Raw genomic sequence first — 14,738 nt, 5'->3', positions numbered from 1 at the left:
ATTTATTATCGGTTGCCAGGCTTATGCATGTTTGCGATGGCTTAGGGATTGATTTGCAATTTGGTCCTGTACCGGTTGTAAGTGTGCTCCTATGCTGAAAGTGTACATGCTTTTTTTTTCTTTTTTCTTTTTCTTTTTTTTTCTTCTTATTTGTTTTATTATGCTTATACTCAATTTTATTGTTATTTAATATAAGTTTTGCATTAAGAGCCAATTGAACTCGACTGTTATTTGTTTAGTTGAGTTTCTAGTGTAAGTGGAATAAATAAAATAAAATAAAATAGAACACATTCGAGGAAGAACACATGATTCCGTCGATAATGTGGTCACATTTGATTTGGAAAAGTTGAAACATCGTGAAGATATAAAACATAGTAAAATTCTCCCTAACATGCCATCAAATAAAAATGAGATCCTTTTTCATCTCTTAAAGTAATGGGGTGTCTTGCGCGTTAATGGCGCCCGTTCTCTGTGCATCGATCAAATAAAAAACAAGTGTACATTTTTTTATTAACAACAAATGATGAATTATTCATGCTGAGGTTCACTTAATAATACGCTTAATTAATTTAGCAAATGTTGCTGTTGTGTTTGGCTCGTTTAAATTTTTTTTTTTTTTAATTTTCATTTTAATAGATGTTATGATTTTTTAATTAATTAACTACGACACAATTATAAGCGCTAAAAAGAAAAAAAATTGTAAATCTTTCTTATTATTAGCAACAATATTCGGTTTGCACATGGTTTAGGTACATTTTCTTTATTTAGTTGGTTGTTTATTTTGATCATACGGAAAAAAAGATATTCAGGAATAATTTAATTAATGATGAAAGATTTTTAAAGATTTTATGGAGTCGTCCAAAAATGTTTGAAAGAGATTGGGAAACTTTTTGAATATTTTCTTTAAAATAACATTCTTTAAGTGAGAGTAGGTAGTTGGTCGAACTAGACTAATATTTTTATTCATTTGTTCTGTTTTAAATTATTTATAATCGGTGATGTGATCAAGCCGTGTTTTAGTTCGAACAAGTTAAGATTGTTTTGTTAGATATACATTTATGCATATAAACAAACATACATGCATATATATGCAAACGTACTTAATTGCATGCTTATATAAACATACATTTTCATATATGCATATATTAGCAAATCTTCTTTAGTATGTTTGAGATGAAAATTATTTAATAAATTTTTTATGAAATTTAACAAATTATTATTTTGGATAAGAGGTACATTATTGGTATTTTGGTTGTTGTTTTATTTGTTTAAATTCTCTTTTTCTTTTTTTTAATACGTGTAAGTACTTGATGGGATGCTAATTTCCGAGTGTTTGCCAGACTCAAAGACCCACAAAATGTTAAAAATTTGGTTGTGTTTTTGTGATTTATACTGCCTCTGGTCTAATTGTTTTTATCTATGAACAAGTCGCCTGTGGCACTGGTGTAAAATAGTGAAGACCATTAGTCTGCAAAAGAATAGAAAACAGAAAATATAAGGATTCATTTATAGTAAATACGGTTAATTAAAAAGTTCGTCGAATGGAAGTTATAATTAAATTTAAAAAAAACTTCTATTTCTTTATGTAATGACTTTCGCAATCAAGACCTGTTGCGACACTGCAACACTAAATTTCTTCTAAGAGCTATTCCGCTCGTCCCTTTAGTGAAAAGCATCTGACAGATATAATTTTTCAAAATTTGCGCATAGAGTTGAAAATGAAATTAAACCATATATTTAAAAAATTTGTTACATTACTGCTGTCTGAAAAAAATAGGGGAGTGATGGCCATGGCCTGTAAATCTGCGCCCAAGTATTAGAAAAAAAGGGGGAAACAAAAATAAAAAAAGGGAAACATTTGGAACACTTTTCGAAAATACGGAAACAAGGGAAATCAATTGAAAACTCGGAGTTTTGCGATCTTATAGTGTTTGAAATATGAAAATAGGCAAATAACTGATAAATCTAAGAAGAGCCCTGGACAATTTTCCAATATTACGATCTGCTATTTTTTATCTACAATCTTGCAAGCTCTCATCTCTCAGCGCTTAACAGTCTTCTTATTGAAACTTAATGAATTGGATTCGCCAATTGTAAACTACTGACGAGCATTACTTAAAACAATGTTGATGATGCCTTTTAATGGCCTCAATCCATCAAATTTGTTGCTAAATTTGAGTCAAACACATAAAATACATAGAATAATTTATTAAAAATATTTCTATCGTATCCCTCCCGCTATCGCTTGTGACGCGATATTTTTCGTGCAATGTGACCACACGCGGCATCAAACATGTCGTCAGCTTTCTCTTGTGTAAACCTATCCTTTGGACACGTTGACAGCTTGTGCCTTCGCCATAAATTTAATTCACCGATCGTCTGATACTTCGATGTTTTTGTTATTGTTTATGGTTTTTGAGAGTTCTCAGACATCATTTTATGATAGCGTTTTACTTAAGTTTTTTATTTTCGCAGGAACATTCACATTGTCTTACTCACTATTGTGAAACAATAACTGCGCGGGCTTTTCAGTGCAGGCACTAATACATTCCTCAAATTCTGGAAACTTTCAAAGAACCTACGTGTTTTAAATTTGATGACCTTCCTGGTTATCTTTGCTTGTTCTGCATATTTCTAAACTTAATAATCCGCTTTGCGTTGTTCGGTATCATTGTGATGAAACGAAAAATCATCTGTGATGGCAAAAGTAGCTGTGTCTGCTTCAGTTTTGCACGAAAATCTAAATGTTGTCTACTTGAAACAGTTTGGCGGTATGCACCGGTTGAAGGCATAAACTATATATTAAGAATGTTGAATTGGCTTACTTATAATTAGTATTATTCATTGCGTAGGCAGTCCGTACCGCGACCGAGAAGATCTATTGTACTCGTCCGTGCTCCTAGCCCTACATTTTTAGGATTTTTATGAATCCAGCCACTTTCCGTGGTTCAGAGCACAATGCCATGTTTGAAACGCTGACCAAACACTTGTCTTATTCCGCAGATAGCTTCACATTCGCATAGCATATGGTGGGACATCTCACACCTCCATTGGCCATGTTTTTGAGGTTGCTAAATTTATTTCTAATTGTTTCCGATACTTTTATACAAAACGTAAACCGCTTGCTTTTCTAAAAGTATTGATTCGCGACCTTTTCAATTAACCTCATTAAATACTTACGGCCATATCATATTCGGTAATATAAGCAGGAATTTCTAATTGATCCTTCGTTATAGCTGAATATAAATGTTCAACACCTGGCAAAGAATGCACTTTAGCTTTAATGGCTGGCGCCATGAAGGTTGTAAACCACCAGGTCATCATCTTAAAAAAAACAAAATCCATTTGTCGATGAATATCAAAAATTCAGTCGTTTGTAGTTTATTAACTAACCTTAGTCCAAAACGTTGGATGTACAATGTAAAAAGCTTTAAGATTCTTTTTATATCTATTAAAATGGAAAGATTAAGGAAAACATTTTTTCCATTTATAGCAATAATTAAAAAATCCGTTTTTCACTTACTTATAAGGCAACACACTGTACACTTCACGCAGCCAATGTAATGATGGATAATTATTGGCGCTAGTTAGTGTATGGAAATAGGCGATAACATAGTCTCCTTTAACGATAGGATCCAATAATTTTATTAAATATAATAAGGCCTGCAAGAATAAATTTCGATGAAATTATATTCTTAAGTAAATAAATCGATTTTTAATGAATTTTTCTCATACCTTTTCCAAGTTGATATTATTGGCAGGGAACCATTTGCCACAAAATACAACAACCGGTCTACCTAGACGATCAACACCGCTTTGATATAGGCAACCAATACCAGAAACTTCATTAAGATCCTCAACTTGAGCGCGATATAAAAGGCGTTCGTATCTAAGAGAAATAAAAACCATGAAAGACAAAGACGAAGGTTAAATAAAAGATTTAGATAAGAATATTTTTAAGATATTTTTAGCTTTGCTCTTAGTAATATTTACTTCTAAGTCAAGTAGGTTCGAGTAGAAAATCTGAAAGTTGGCAATGGAAATATATATGGTGTACGTGTTGTATTTTGCCAGTAAAAAGTAAAACAAATAAGAAAATTACATTCGGTCGGGACCGAATCTTTTATACTCATCATCTATATCTCAAAAAGACAAAAAAAGTGAAAGAACTAAATTTTCTTGCTCTATAACATAATATGGTGACCCAATTTTTTATATTCAAAATAAAAGTTTTTGTCGCATGGTTGCGCGAGCCTTGTAGGCGTATCCTTTGAAAAGTTTAAGTCACTTCCAAACTCTTTTGAAAATATAGAGGCGTCATTTCCATTTTTGCGAAAAGCGGAATGTTTACCACAGATACTACGCCGTTGGCCAGACGAACGGACGGACAATCTTAGGTGCATTCCAAATTCCCAAATTCCAAGTAATGAGCAAAAAACCAATTTTTTTATTCCTTTTGAAAACCAGAGGTATTCTCACTTTACGAGTGTAGGCGTTTTTTCCGGGCGACTTGGCCCATTTACATGGTAAATCGATTCAGAATTTGATGCTGACCAAGAATATATATGCTTTGTTGGCTCTCTGACGCTTCTTTCTGGGTGTTGCAAACGTGTTGACAAAATCAATATACCGCTTGGCCTTCGGCGATTGGTATAATAACCTGCTTTCCCTTCTGTACATTTTCTGAAAACACTCTTCACGGTTACTTGCGTATAACATTTTCTGCATTGCATTCCCAGATAGTAGAAATAAAGATAAACCCTATCGTTTAACGTGCACTTTTCAGTTCTTTCATTTTCCCAAGCTTGTTTGACTTTTCTTGAGAGATCCATATGATTTATGGATAGTATCAAGCTCTTCAAACGATACGCGCCATAAGTTCATTGCATTGTGATCATTGGTTTACAAGTTACAATTGTTCTAGCGACACGGCTATCGTAATTTTCAAAATAGTGTGTAATTCGGAATTTTGTATGTCGATTAAAGATTTCTTTTCGATGAGAAAACTTCTGTTAACAATCCGCCTTGGCTTGAAAGATATTATGACGGCTCTTGTTTGTCGAAAAAATCAATTTGTGGGCTAATTTTAAACAATGCACGTCGATGGTGTTGAACGCTTTAAAAATAGTTTTAAAATGCCGTAAAGTGAACGTACTTGAGAAAGCTGACATCTTAAGTGTTGAGAAATCTTGCTATACCAACGCAAATTTTTACTTGCCACTAACCACATAGAAGTAGTTTTTAAATCCTGAAGTAGTTTTTAGAAAATTTTGTATTAATTCCTTTTAGTTCTAGGATAAATTTGGTCGTATGTGCTTTTAATTTTTTTTTAAAAAGGTTGTCTTTACTATATTTTTTAACATTAATCTGAGACGGCAATGTATTTACTATTTTGTATGATTTTCCATATTGCACAACAGAAAGCTCTCTTTAAAATTGGTATCTCGTTTCATGAGTGCTGACACAGCCTGTCGACGATTTGTACTTGCCTTGGCTTAAGCGAAAAAAAAAGATGTTTGATGCGGTATGTGGCAATAGATGAGATTTAGGGTCATCGTTACTCCACGCTCCAGTCAAATCAGTAGTCAGCCGATGGGCAAAAGCCGGCCAGAGTGATCAAAAAAATAGCATCACTACAACAACTGTAATTTGTAAACCAATGGTTAAAATGTAATGAAGTTTTGACCCGTATCGATTGAAAGCAAATAATATCCAGATATTATATACCATACACGTGTCAGAGCGGAGATTTATTGAGTGGTGCATTATTACTTATTTCCGTGATTCTACGTAAAACGGTACGAATTCATTCATTAATTATTCTAAATTTCTTATAACGCTAAGTCTCCATAAAATAAGCCGATAATTTCCATGTAACGCGGCATAACTTAATTTGATTTGTTTTAATTCTTTGTTTTTCTTAACACGATTTTCACAAAAAACGAGATTTTTAAGTTGAATGAAATCTGAGTACACGCAATAGTCGTATTAAAGCAGACTTCGATGATCATAGTTTACCTAGTCCCAGAAAGGAAAGGTGAGGATTCACATCTTCATGATTGAAACGGCGCTTATCACTGAATTTTGATAAATGCAATAAGCGCGCGTAGAGGGGCCAAAACTGCAATCACAGTTTGAAAATGTCAATTTAAACGGTCAAAAGTCAGGTAATTTGTGCATATTCATAAAAATTTTTAACCATGTAATTAAAATGGATTGTCCGAATAGTGAAGAGAGGGTTTCATGGAAAGGGGGCTAGAAGTCGCTCCGAAAAGTGTCATCATGACACCGTGAACCACGATTTCATAGCAACTGCAAATAATTTACGAATGCAGGATAACTCAATCCGTAATATTACGAAAGCAAACAACCCCTTAATGCGATACATGTCAATTCCTAATCATTTATGAGATCGGGAAAAAGTGGTCCGATTTGAACATTTTTAACAACGTTCATCCTTGGGTGGAAACTGTTCATTGTACCAACTCTCAACGAAATATCGAGATGATTGCGGCCTACAGGTTAAAGAAAACGGATGGACAGACGGATAGCCAAGCTTAGATTGATTAGATCGATCGGTATTATAAAAGGTGGGTTCATTTCAAGTCCTTCTGGACAAAGTTACTACAACCTTGTACAGCAAGTCGTGCAAAGTATAGAAACTACTTATTATCTTCTCTAGCTTTAAACTTCTTTAATGTATCTATTTGGCTTAAAATGCTCTGTATTCATCAACGAACACAACGAATAATCCAATTAGCATTTTAATGTGGTGTTTCTTTAAATGCTTGAATAGTTTTTCCTCAAAGTAAGCAACTGTTCGTTTTTAGATTTCCCTCGCGGCTGTCCGAGGAAAGAAATATATAAATAAGCTGACAATTGAAAAGCGTGAAAAGGAATAAAGGAAAAACTAAGTAAATTTTTTTTATCTCTTTTTAAAGGAAGAGCAGCTGCTAGGAAGTGAACAAAAGCCTCTTTGTTCTGAATTCATTTCCAAGTGAATCTATGCGGTAATGTGGTAGGCATCATTTCTATGATGAAAGTAATGACCGTCAATTTCGTTTCAAATGAGCTTAATTTCATTATAAATATTTCTTTTTATCGTTTAAACTGACGGTAAATAAAATAAATAAACAAAACAAACTTCGATGCGATAAATTGTTGCACGACGTTAACTGAAGATAATAAATAAAGTTAATATAAATATGTTTATGCATATATGCATGTTTCAGCGTTTGCTTATTTCTAAATGATCTCAATTAACGGCATAAGGCAAATAAACGTTTTTGGAGATTTTTCTGTTCCGTATTTTACATTTACTTGAGGCCGGTTTTAATCAATAATGAATGCAGAGTAACGAAAAAGATGATAAATAATAATTGCGAGTTATAACAACTAGAATGATAGTAGAGCACAACAGTGATAAATTATGACAGGCAGCATTGACTTTGCACAAAAATTGAAAAAATGTTTCCAATGTTTTTGCCAAATCGATGCCGATAGCTTCATTTTTGTGGTCAGAAGCATGTTTATAACATTCATTACACAGACAGTCAGGCGGACATGTTTAAATCGATTTAAAATTTGATGCTGATCAAGGATATGTATATTTTGTTGGGTTTCTAATGCTTACTTCTGGGGTTTGAAAACGTTTTGAAATGATCATACCCCTAATCTCTCGGTGATGGCTATGAAAATGTCGCGTGACTACCATAATAACTTAACTCTCCGTAAACATAAACATGTATCAATATGTAAGAAAAGATCAATATCGTCGCATTTTTTGGAAATAAAAACAGTTTTGGAAAAAAAACTGTCAAAATTATTTGTTTGAATAAAAGACCTTGTAATGCAAGCGTTCGTCTCGGTATTCTAATGTTTTATCTTAAAATTTTCTTACGGCATGAAAACTTTGCAGCTATCAAATGTCATCAACTCACTCATCACCTAATGTCTGCTAAATATTTCTTATCTCAATTTGTCTGTGTGCAGTTGTCTACGCAATTTTTGTGAGAATTATGATTTAAATCATTTAAAATATAAAAAGACATCACATCATCGCCGCTCTTATCATAATTCACATTAACGACATCTTCATTGTCGTGTTTGTTTTATTTAATCACCAAACACCAGTGAACAATTTGCTTTACATACATTCGCTAGAATTGAAGTTTCGTTTGTTAAAAAATAAAAAAAAAATACAAATATTATAGTTAGCCATGGTTCGCTATTTCTTCGCCATCACCGTCACTTTGCGTCAAAAAGCTAGTTTGCAAAATAAGGCTTTATATGGGTCTCGGAAAAGTGATTCGATCCGAACTATCTTCACTAGCGTATGTCCTTGAGCCAAACCAGTTCGGTGTTTATCTCAAAAATTGCCACCTGTAGATTGACACACATCAGAGGGCGGACGGGCCGACAAGCTTAGATTCTTTCAGAAAGTGATTCGAAATCAATCGTTTTTATAAAAGGTGGAGTCCTTCTGGGCGTTGTACAAATTCGAGCAAACTTAATACACTCTTACACCACAAGTGGTGTTGTAAGCTACAAAAAAAAGAAAAACTTTAAAAACAACGAAAATATTAAAATATTTTAGCTAATAACGTGCATTCGTTCCCGCATTTTGCAAATGTGCTTATCAGAGCCATTGCCAAAATATTTCCCAGATAGGACCATATTGAACAGTTATTATATATATATACGCTTGAGATGGAGATGGCGGGTGTTTACCATTTTATATAACTTTAGTAAATAATTTTTGCACTTGTCTTCTTTTGCATATTTATTCGAACAAGTTTCAAATGTTTTAATAAATAATCTTTTTTTCAATACATTTTGTCACTTGTGCACAAATTTCAATCATTTATGTCATTTAATTGGAAGTTCATCGCTTAACCCGTTTCACGTTTTTAGATAATTATTTCATTTATACACAAATTTTTTAATTATATTTTCATAAGAATTTGATCTCTTCGATCTCAACGCTTTCAAAAGGAGGCGAGCAGAACAACTGGATATTATTTTTGAGATCAAACAAAACAAGTTGAAAAATTCCTGTTTGTCCTTAATCTAACATTTCTCAAACACACTAACCATGGGCTTTAAAGTAGGTCTTCACCTTCATAAACGAGTCGGGGCTTCTTTTTCAGTGGAACTCACTTCGAGGGAAACGATAAATGATTTGGAAAACGACAATGAAATGGAACAATCCCCTTTTCCATTCCCAACAGAAGGCAGTCCTTGACAAATAAAATTATAACCATATATCTCATCCCATAGGATCTTTTAAAAAGAAGTTTTTTTTTAAATCAACAGAAAATCGTAATATTTTCTTAAATGCCAGCGATTTTCGTGCTCATCGCCGAAGGATAAGTGGTATTTCAATTTTGTTAAAACATTTGTGGCACTCAAAGAGAAACTTCAGAAGGCCTTTAAAGTGTATACATTTTTTGATCAGCGTCAAATTCTGAATCGAATTAAGCATGTCTGCCTGTCCGTCTGTCCACCTGATTGAGTTGTATCTGTCGTAAACATTCTCCTAAGCCGCAAAAATAAATATATCGCCTACGAACTTGCGAAATAATTTTAAAAATGGACCAAAGAGGCTAGAAGACATGTTTACGATGCAATAACTGACATCTTTATGAAAATTTGGTTTTTTTTCCTTTTTATACGATAACGGTGATGGGTATAAGATATCTGACGTTAGTAGTAAAAAACTTCTAACTGCTCTCTCGTTACTTCTTATAAGCGGTCCTTCTTTTCACAAAATTTTTAGTCATATTTTCGTAAGATACCTACGCTTCGTTAAAGACAACTCTAATATTAGTTTTGAGATTTTGAATCCACGCTAGAACCTTCGTGTGGATACTATCTTCGACATTATTTTTGAAGTTTTAACTTGACCTCAGAGAAAAATATCAAATAGCACTTGAACTCGCAATTTCCCGGATATTTCCTAAACAAGGAAGGAGAGCGTTGATCGTCCTTTTTATTTAAAATTTGCAAGGATTATTTCCAACAATTGCCTGAATATTTAATGTACATATTCTTGTTGAGCAATACACACAATTACTTTATAAACTTTTTTGTATTAATTTGCCGGTAGAAAATATGTTAGACGGCCGTGTTTTAAAACAAGTATGGATAACCTACAGATTAAACCATACTTCGGTATAGTTAGAACGACCAAGCGTAGCGGGCTTATTTTGAGCGTTTAACTTAGCCTTTTAGTTGCGTTTGTCTTCTATTTCAATTGTCCTACAAACTCAGTTATAACTTCTTTTTTTTTGTTTTGGCGATGCTGTACGAATTCAAAGATAGAATAATTTTGGGTAACTGAACTAAAAAGATTATGGCCTGGCAAGACCGACCATTAAATAATCTGCAGCACTTCACTAGTGGAACGCTTCAATTATTTTCGTAATAAAGTAGCAAACATTTTACCATGTAAAGACATGAGAGGACTGAAGATCTTATATTAGGTTGAAGACATGAAGTGGTCATGGTTCAAATTTATTAAAATTATTCACAGCATAAAATACTAAAAATCAGATTTGTTGCTAAATAAAGCCTCTTTTTTCATCAAATGCCTTCTATTGTACTTGCTTTAAGGAACAACCCTACATCGTCCACATTTGGAACACTTAATTTTTGTGCCGAATTAGTGTTTTCGGTCAATTTTCATCATAAAATACTGAAATTTCTACTATTTTCAATATAAACTCTCCCTTTCCAATAGAACCCTTATATAGATATAATTCCAACTAAATCTTTTACATTAATTTGATATGCTGAAATGCTGTTGCGCAACTGTTTTTGTAGAGAAATTTTGAAAATTGCACATTTTTTTCTATATACAGGTGTTTCTCGTATAATACGGTATTTGTTAAACAATTTAAGTTCAACATGTTCCGCATTGCCTTGATTTATGTCCTTTTATGGATCTCTCTGGTTCTGGGAGCAGGGAAAAGCCGCAGGGAGCCGTGTTCGGTGAATACGATGTTCCTTTTGGTCAAAACATTACGAACAAGGCAATGACACGTTAGCTGGTGTCGTGATGCAATATCCATGAGTGGTTATTTCGGGTGTTTTTTTTCGCATTGTTTCGCGCAAACGGTGGGATAGTGTTGATGCCTATATATCGGGCAACGCTCAGCTGATTGTTTCAAGGGAGCATTTGCATAAAATGTGACATTTTAGCTTAAATTTTTTGTGAAGATAGTTTTCTAATTTTTTGCTTGTGTAAAAGGTTATGTTGATTTGAAAATGAGTGAAATGTCAGCAGCAATACGCTTGGTGATGCCTTTTTTAATATATGAAAGAGGTAAAAATGTCGCAAGAAAATAACAAAAATTTGTGAAGTGTACGGTGAGAATGCTGTGAATGAACGAAGAACCTAGGAGTGGTTTGTTCAACTCCGTCTCGGAAATTTCGATGTCGCAGTCATGGAAAAAGTCGATGAAATTTTGCAATTGGTGTTGCAAGACCGACCTGCAAGCTGCCAGAAATAGCGGAGATACTATCGTCATCAACCAAATGACAGATTGGCACTATTTAAAAAGAGCAGGCTGCAAAAATAAGCTCAAAATGACTGAAAAAAACAGCGGTGACTTTTCAATATGACCCATTATTACAGGGAGAGTGGACAACTTGTTTGGAACGACGGAAATGACTGAAATGATTTTGAATCCAACTGCATAATGAGGGCTGTCTATGCCTTGTGTTGCTACGCTCATCTTAAGATTTTTAGCAACACAAAACTGTAATTCTATGTATATATTGTATTACAATTGTATCGTTGCATTAACATTGAAAATAAATCAAATTCATGGTGAATTATGGCAATGATGTTGTAAATATTATGAAAGGAACATACTTAAGTAGATATTAATAGGAAATAAGCGATAACGCGGGTAGGTAGTGAATTTCCGAATGACATCATTATTTTCGGTATGTCAATGAGAACCAGAGCGCATGAAGAAAAAGAAAAACATAACTGGAACACAAAGCTAAGAATAGTAAAATCAATACAAGGAAGAGCATAGAAAATATACGTAGAGGGTGAATATAAGGGTTATGTAGCAGAAACAGGGAAGATAACTTATATTAAATAGGGCGTGCTTTTTACATATTATTGTAGTTGTATAACACATACATTCCCAAATACGCATTCAATTTGTTTACTTTATTTATTTCATTCAATATTTTTCACTTCAATTGCTTTACTCGATTTCATTATTTCATGCACTTAGCTCACTTCATTCGCTTTGGTTTATTGAATTCATCGTTTTATCCCTTTCATTTTCAGATTATTCGCTTCGTTATCCCTTTTTCCTCATTTAATTGATGTAGATGAACTTTATGTCTCTTATTATATTTAATATTTCTTAAATCCCTTTCCTATCTAACTTTAATGAAAAGCCCATACGCTGTTGTGATTAGTGCAAATATGTAAAAAACTGACCTCTCTTCGGGAGATTCCGTTAACTCATCTGGCACAGCATCGGTTATATCCTGGGTTGTTTCCTCTATAGGAGTGGAACCTAAATCTATTGAAGTCATGCCTTCAAGCATGGTCATGCTTTTTTGTTTTTTTTTTGAGTTTATGGATGTATATTTTGTAAGCAAAGTTTTAGTGCAATAGGCGGAGAGACTTGATTGTATTGGAAATTTTTTAGTAAATAATATGTTAATTAGAAATGATATACATATATGATATATGTTTGTACATTTATTTGTTTATTTAGTATATAACGATGATTTCTTTTCTTGCTTGCTCTTGAACGACACGGCGTATTATCCTCAAACTATTCCGAGCAATCACTTCCAGATTTTCTTAAGATTTGTTGGCTGTATTGACATTTCTTGAATATACAAGCGATTCTATTTCCAGTCTATTTTTAAAAATATTGATTTTCTCTCAAAAACATCGTAAAACACACATATAACACACTAATCAGTGCATGCCTGCCTGAAGCTCTTTTATTCACAATATTTGTTTTTATTGTAGATATAAAAAAATAAGGTTTTTTTCTTTTGCTTTTTTTAAATAATATTTTTGCATTTATTTTTCAGCTTGCTTATGAATATTTTTAGCATAATTTCACGTTCCATAAATATCTAAACTCGTTTATTGGCACCCGTATATAAAGCATTAATTTTTTGAATTTTGTATATTTTGAAATTTTACTTTCTTCGCCCCTTTTTTTCCCAATCATTGAATATATTCATTAAAATATTAATTTAAAAACACTGCGTACTGCCCCCTTTTAGATTATTTGCTATCAAAGCGCACTGTTTCGACAATTTCTACAGAATATTTACATTTTCTTTAAACTTGTTTTTGTGAAAAAGAAAAATGAAGCAACAATAATGTTATATTGTACTGATTAACGTTTCTTTATGTATTTTTGGTAGACTTTTCTTGTCGTTTCACGCTTTAATTAGTTAAGTATGCACATTATCTAGTATATTTTAACTTTAATTTAAAATTAAAAAAACCGCACTCTGCTTTTCTCGATTACTTGAAATTCAGAAAATCTCTTTATCATTTATTATTTCACTATGATTATTTTGCGTGCTTACAGATGATGTTGGTTGAACAATGAATTATTTTTATATTTACTTCGGGAAAAGAGTGGAAATTAAAACATTTTACTCTTTTCTTTTTTGCGAGAATAAAATTTCCTTATTCTCTAATCGTTGAATGGCTTTTTGAATTTGCGAGAATATTTTCTTATTTCTGAGAGTAAAATTGACTTTGTTGTACATTTCTTATGCAGGCCCTAAAAAAATGCTGAGAATAATTTCGAAATGAATGAAACAAACAGTCAAACCTTATTCGAATGTGAATAAACGAACGTAAGTAAATAAGTAGATTTTATTTCCAGCAAAGGCAAAAACACCTAAAAAGTGAGCACAAAAAGAAAATTTGATTGGTTGTTTGGTCGGGCGTCGTCAATTCAAGCAAGCAAACGCAGCTACAACGCAGCCTACTAAATATCAAAAAGAATAAATACAACACAAAGTGAAAAAAAATAGTAATACAACAAAAACGTCATGACAATGATGACGATTATGATCAATAACTATTTATAACTAACTGCCCATAATTTTTTACTCGACCGAAAATTAATGTAATGTAAACCGAAAACAATGTTCCTGAAAGCGAGAAACAAAACGTAAACCATCAGAGTAAAGAGATTAAACGAAAAATGTTTTCTCATACTCGGTAATGAATGAATAATATGCCGCATTTTTTGATTTTTCGATTTTATGCGGCACTTTATGGAATTTTTCAATATTATTACATTTTAATGATTGTTGTTGCATTGTTGTAGGATAGAAATTTGAAACGATAATTATTCGCAGCATAATACAAATAGAATTTATTTATTTAAGTGATTGCCTTCATTAAATTTGCCTTTTTTCGCGCAATCGCGGTGGAACTCTCTTTTTGCTGAGCTTACTCTCTTAGCTCTTACTCTCTAATCAAGAGGCTTAAATATTTATGTTTTTTTATCACTACTATTGTTTTGTTTCTATATAGCGTCGCCAAAGAAGAACCAGGAATGATGCTATCAATCTGATCTGCTTTAGAGATTTCAGTAAAAACTATTTTTGACAGCTGTGCCTGAGCTTACTATGAATGCCACGCCTATAAAAATTGTATAAAACTATTCAGGAGACGTACAAGGGGAGATGAATTTATATTTTTGATACATTTATATAAAAAA

At 32.8% G+C, this 14,738-nt stretch overlaps 1 protein-coding gene across 7 annotated transcripts in view; it reads right to left on the bottom strand.

Annotated features, from left to right (window-relative positions):
- Positions 1 to 1,247: 1,247 nt before the first annotated feature.
- The window catches only part of LOC119642253 (protein GDAP2 homolog), an 88,429-nt gene continuing 74,938 nt past the window's right edge, over positions 1,248 to 14,738 (bottom strand). For 4 of the 7 annotated variants that reach the window (XR_005247988.1, XR_005247989.1, XR_005247990.1 and 1 more), the window contains exons 10-15: positions 3,736 to 3,889; positions 3,524 to 3,663; positions 3,394 to 3,448; positions 3,181 to 3,324; positions 2,826 to 3,130; positions 1,248 to 1,468 (exon numbers count right to left, since the gene is read on the bottom strand). Coding sequence is in view for 3 of the 7 variants with exons in the window: in XM_038041338.1 (XP_037897266.1) it covers positions 1,418 to 1,468; positions 3,181 to 3,324; positions 3,394 to 3,448; positions 3,524 to 3,663; positions 3,736 to 3,889; positions 12,467 to 12,582 (660 nt within the window). In the remaining 4 variants the exon portion in view is untranslated. Of the gene's footprint in view, positions 1,469 to 2,825; positions 3,131 to 3,180; positions 3,325 to 3,393; positions 3,449 to 3,523; positions 3,664 to 3,735; positions 3,890 to 12,466; positions 13,574 to 14,738 lie in introns of those variants that run through there. The other 3 variants (XM_038041336.1, XM_038041337.1, XM_038041338.1) reach the window with 2 other exon arrangements.

This window comes from Glossina fuscipes, unplaced genomic scaffold (genome assembly GCF_014805625.2).
Source record: "Glossina fuscipes isolate IAEA_lab_2018 unplaced genomic scaffold, Yale_Gfus_2 221, whole genome shotgun sequence".
Classification (NCBI taxonomy): Eukaryota; Metazoa; Arthropoda; class Insecta; order Diptera; family Glossinidae; genus Glossina; species Glossina fuscipes.
Note: the sequence above shows the minus strand (reverse complement) of the source record. Positions and strands in the feature narration are given on the sequence as shown.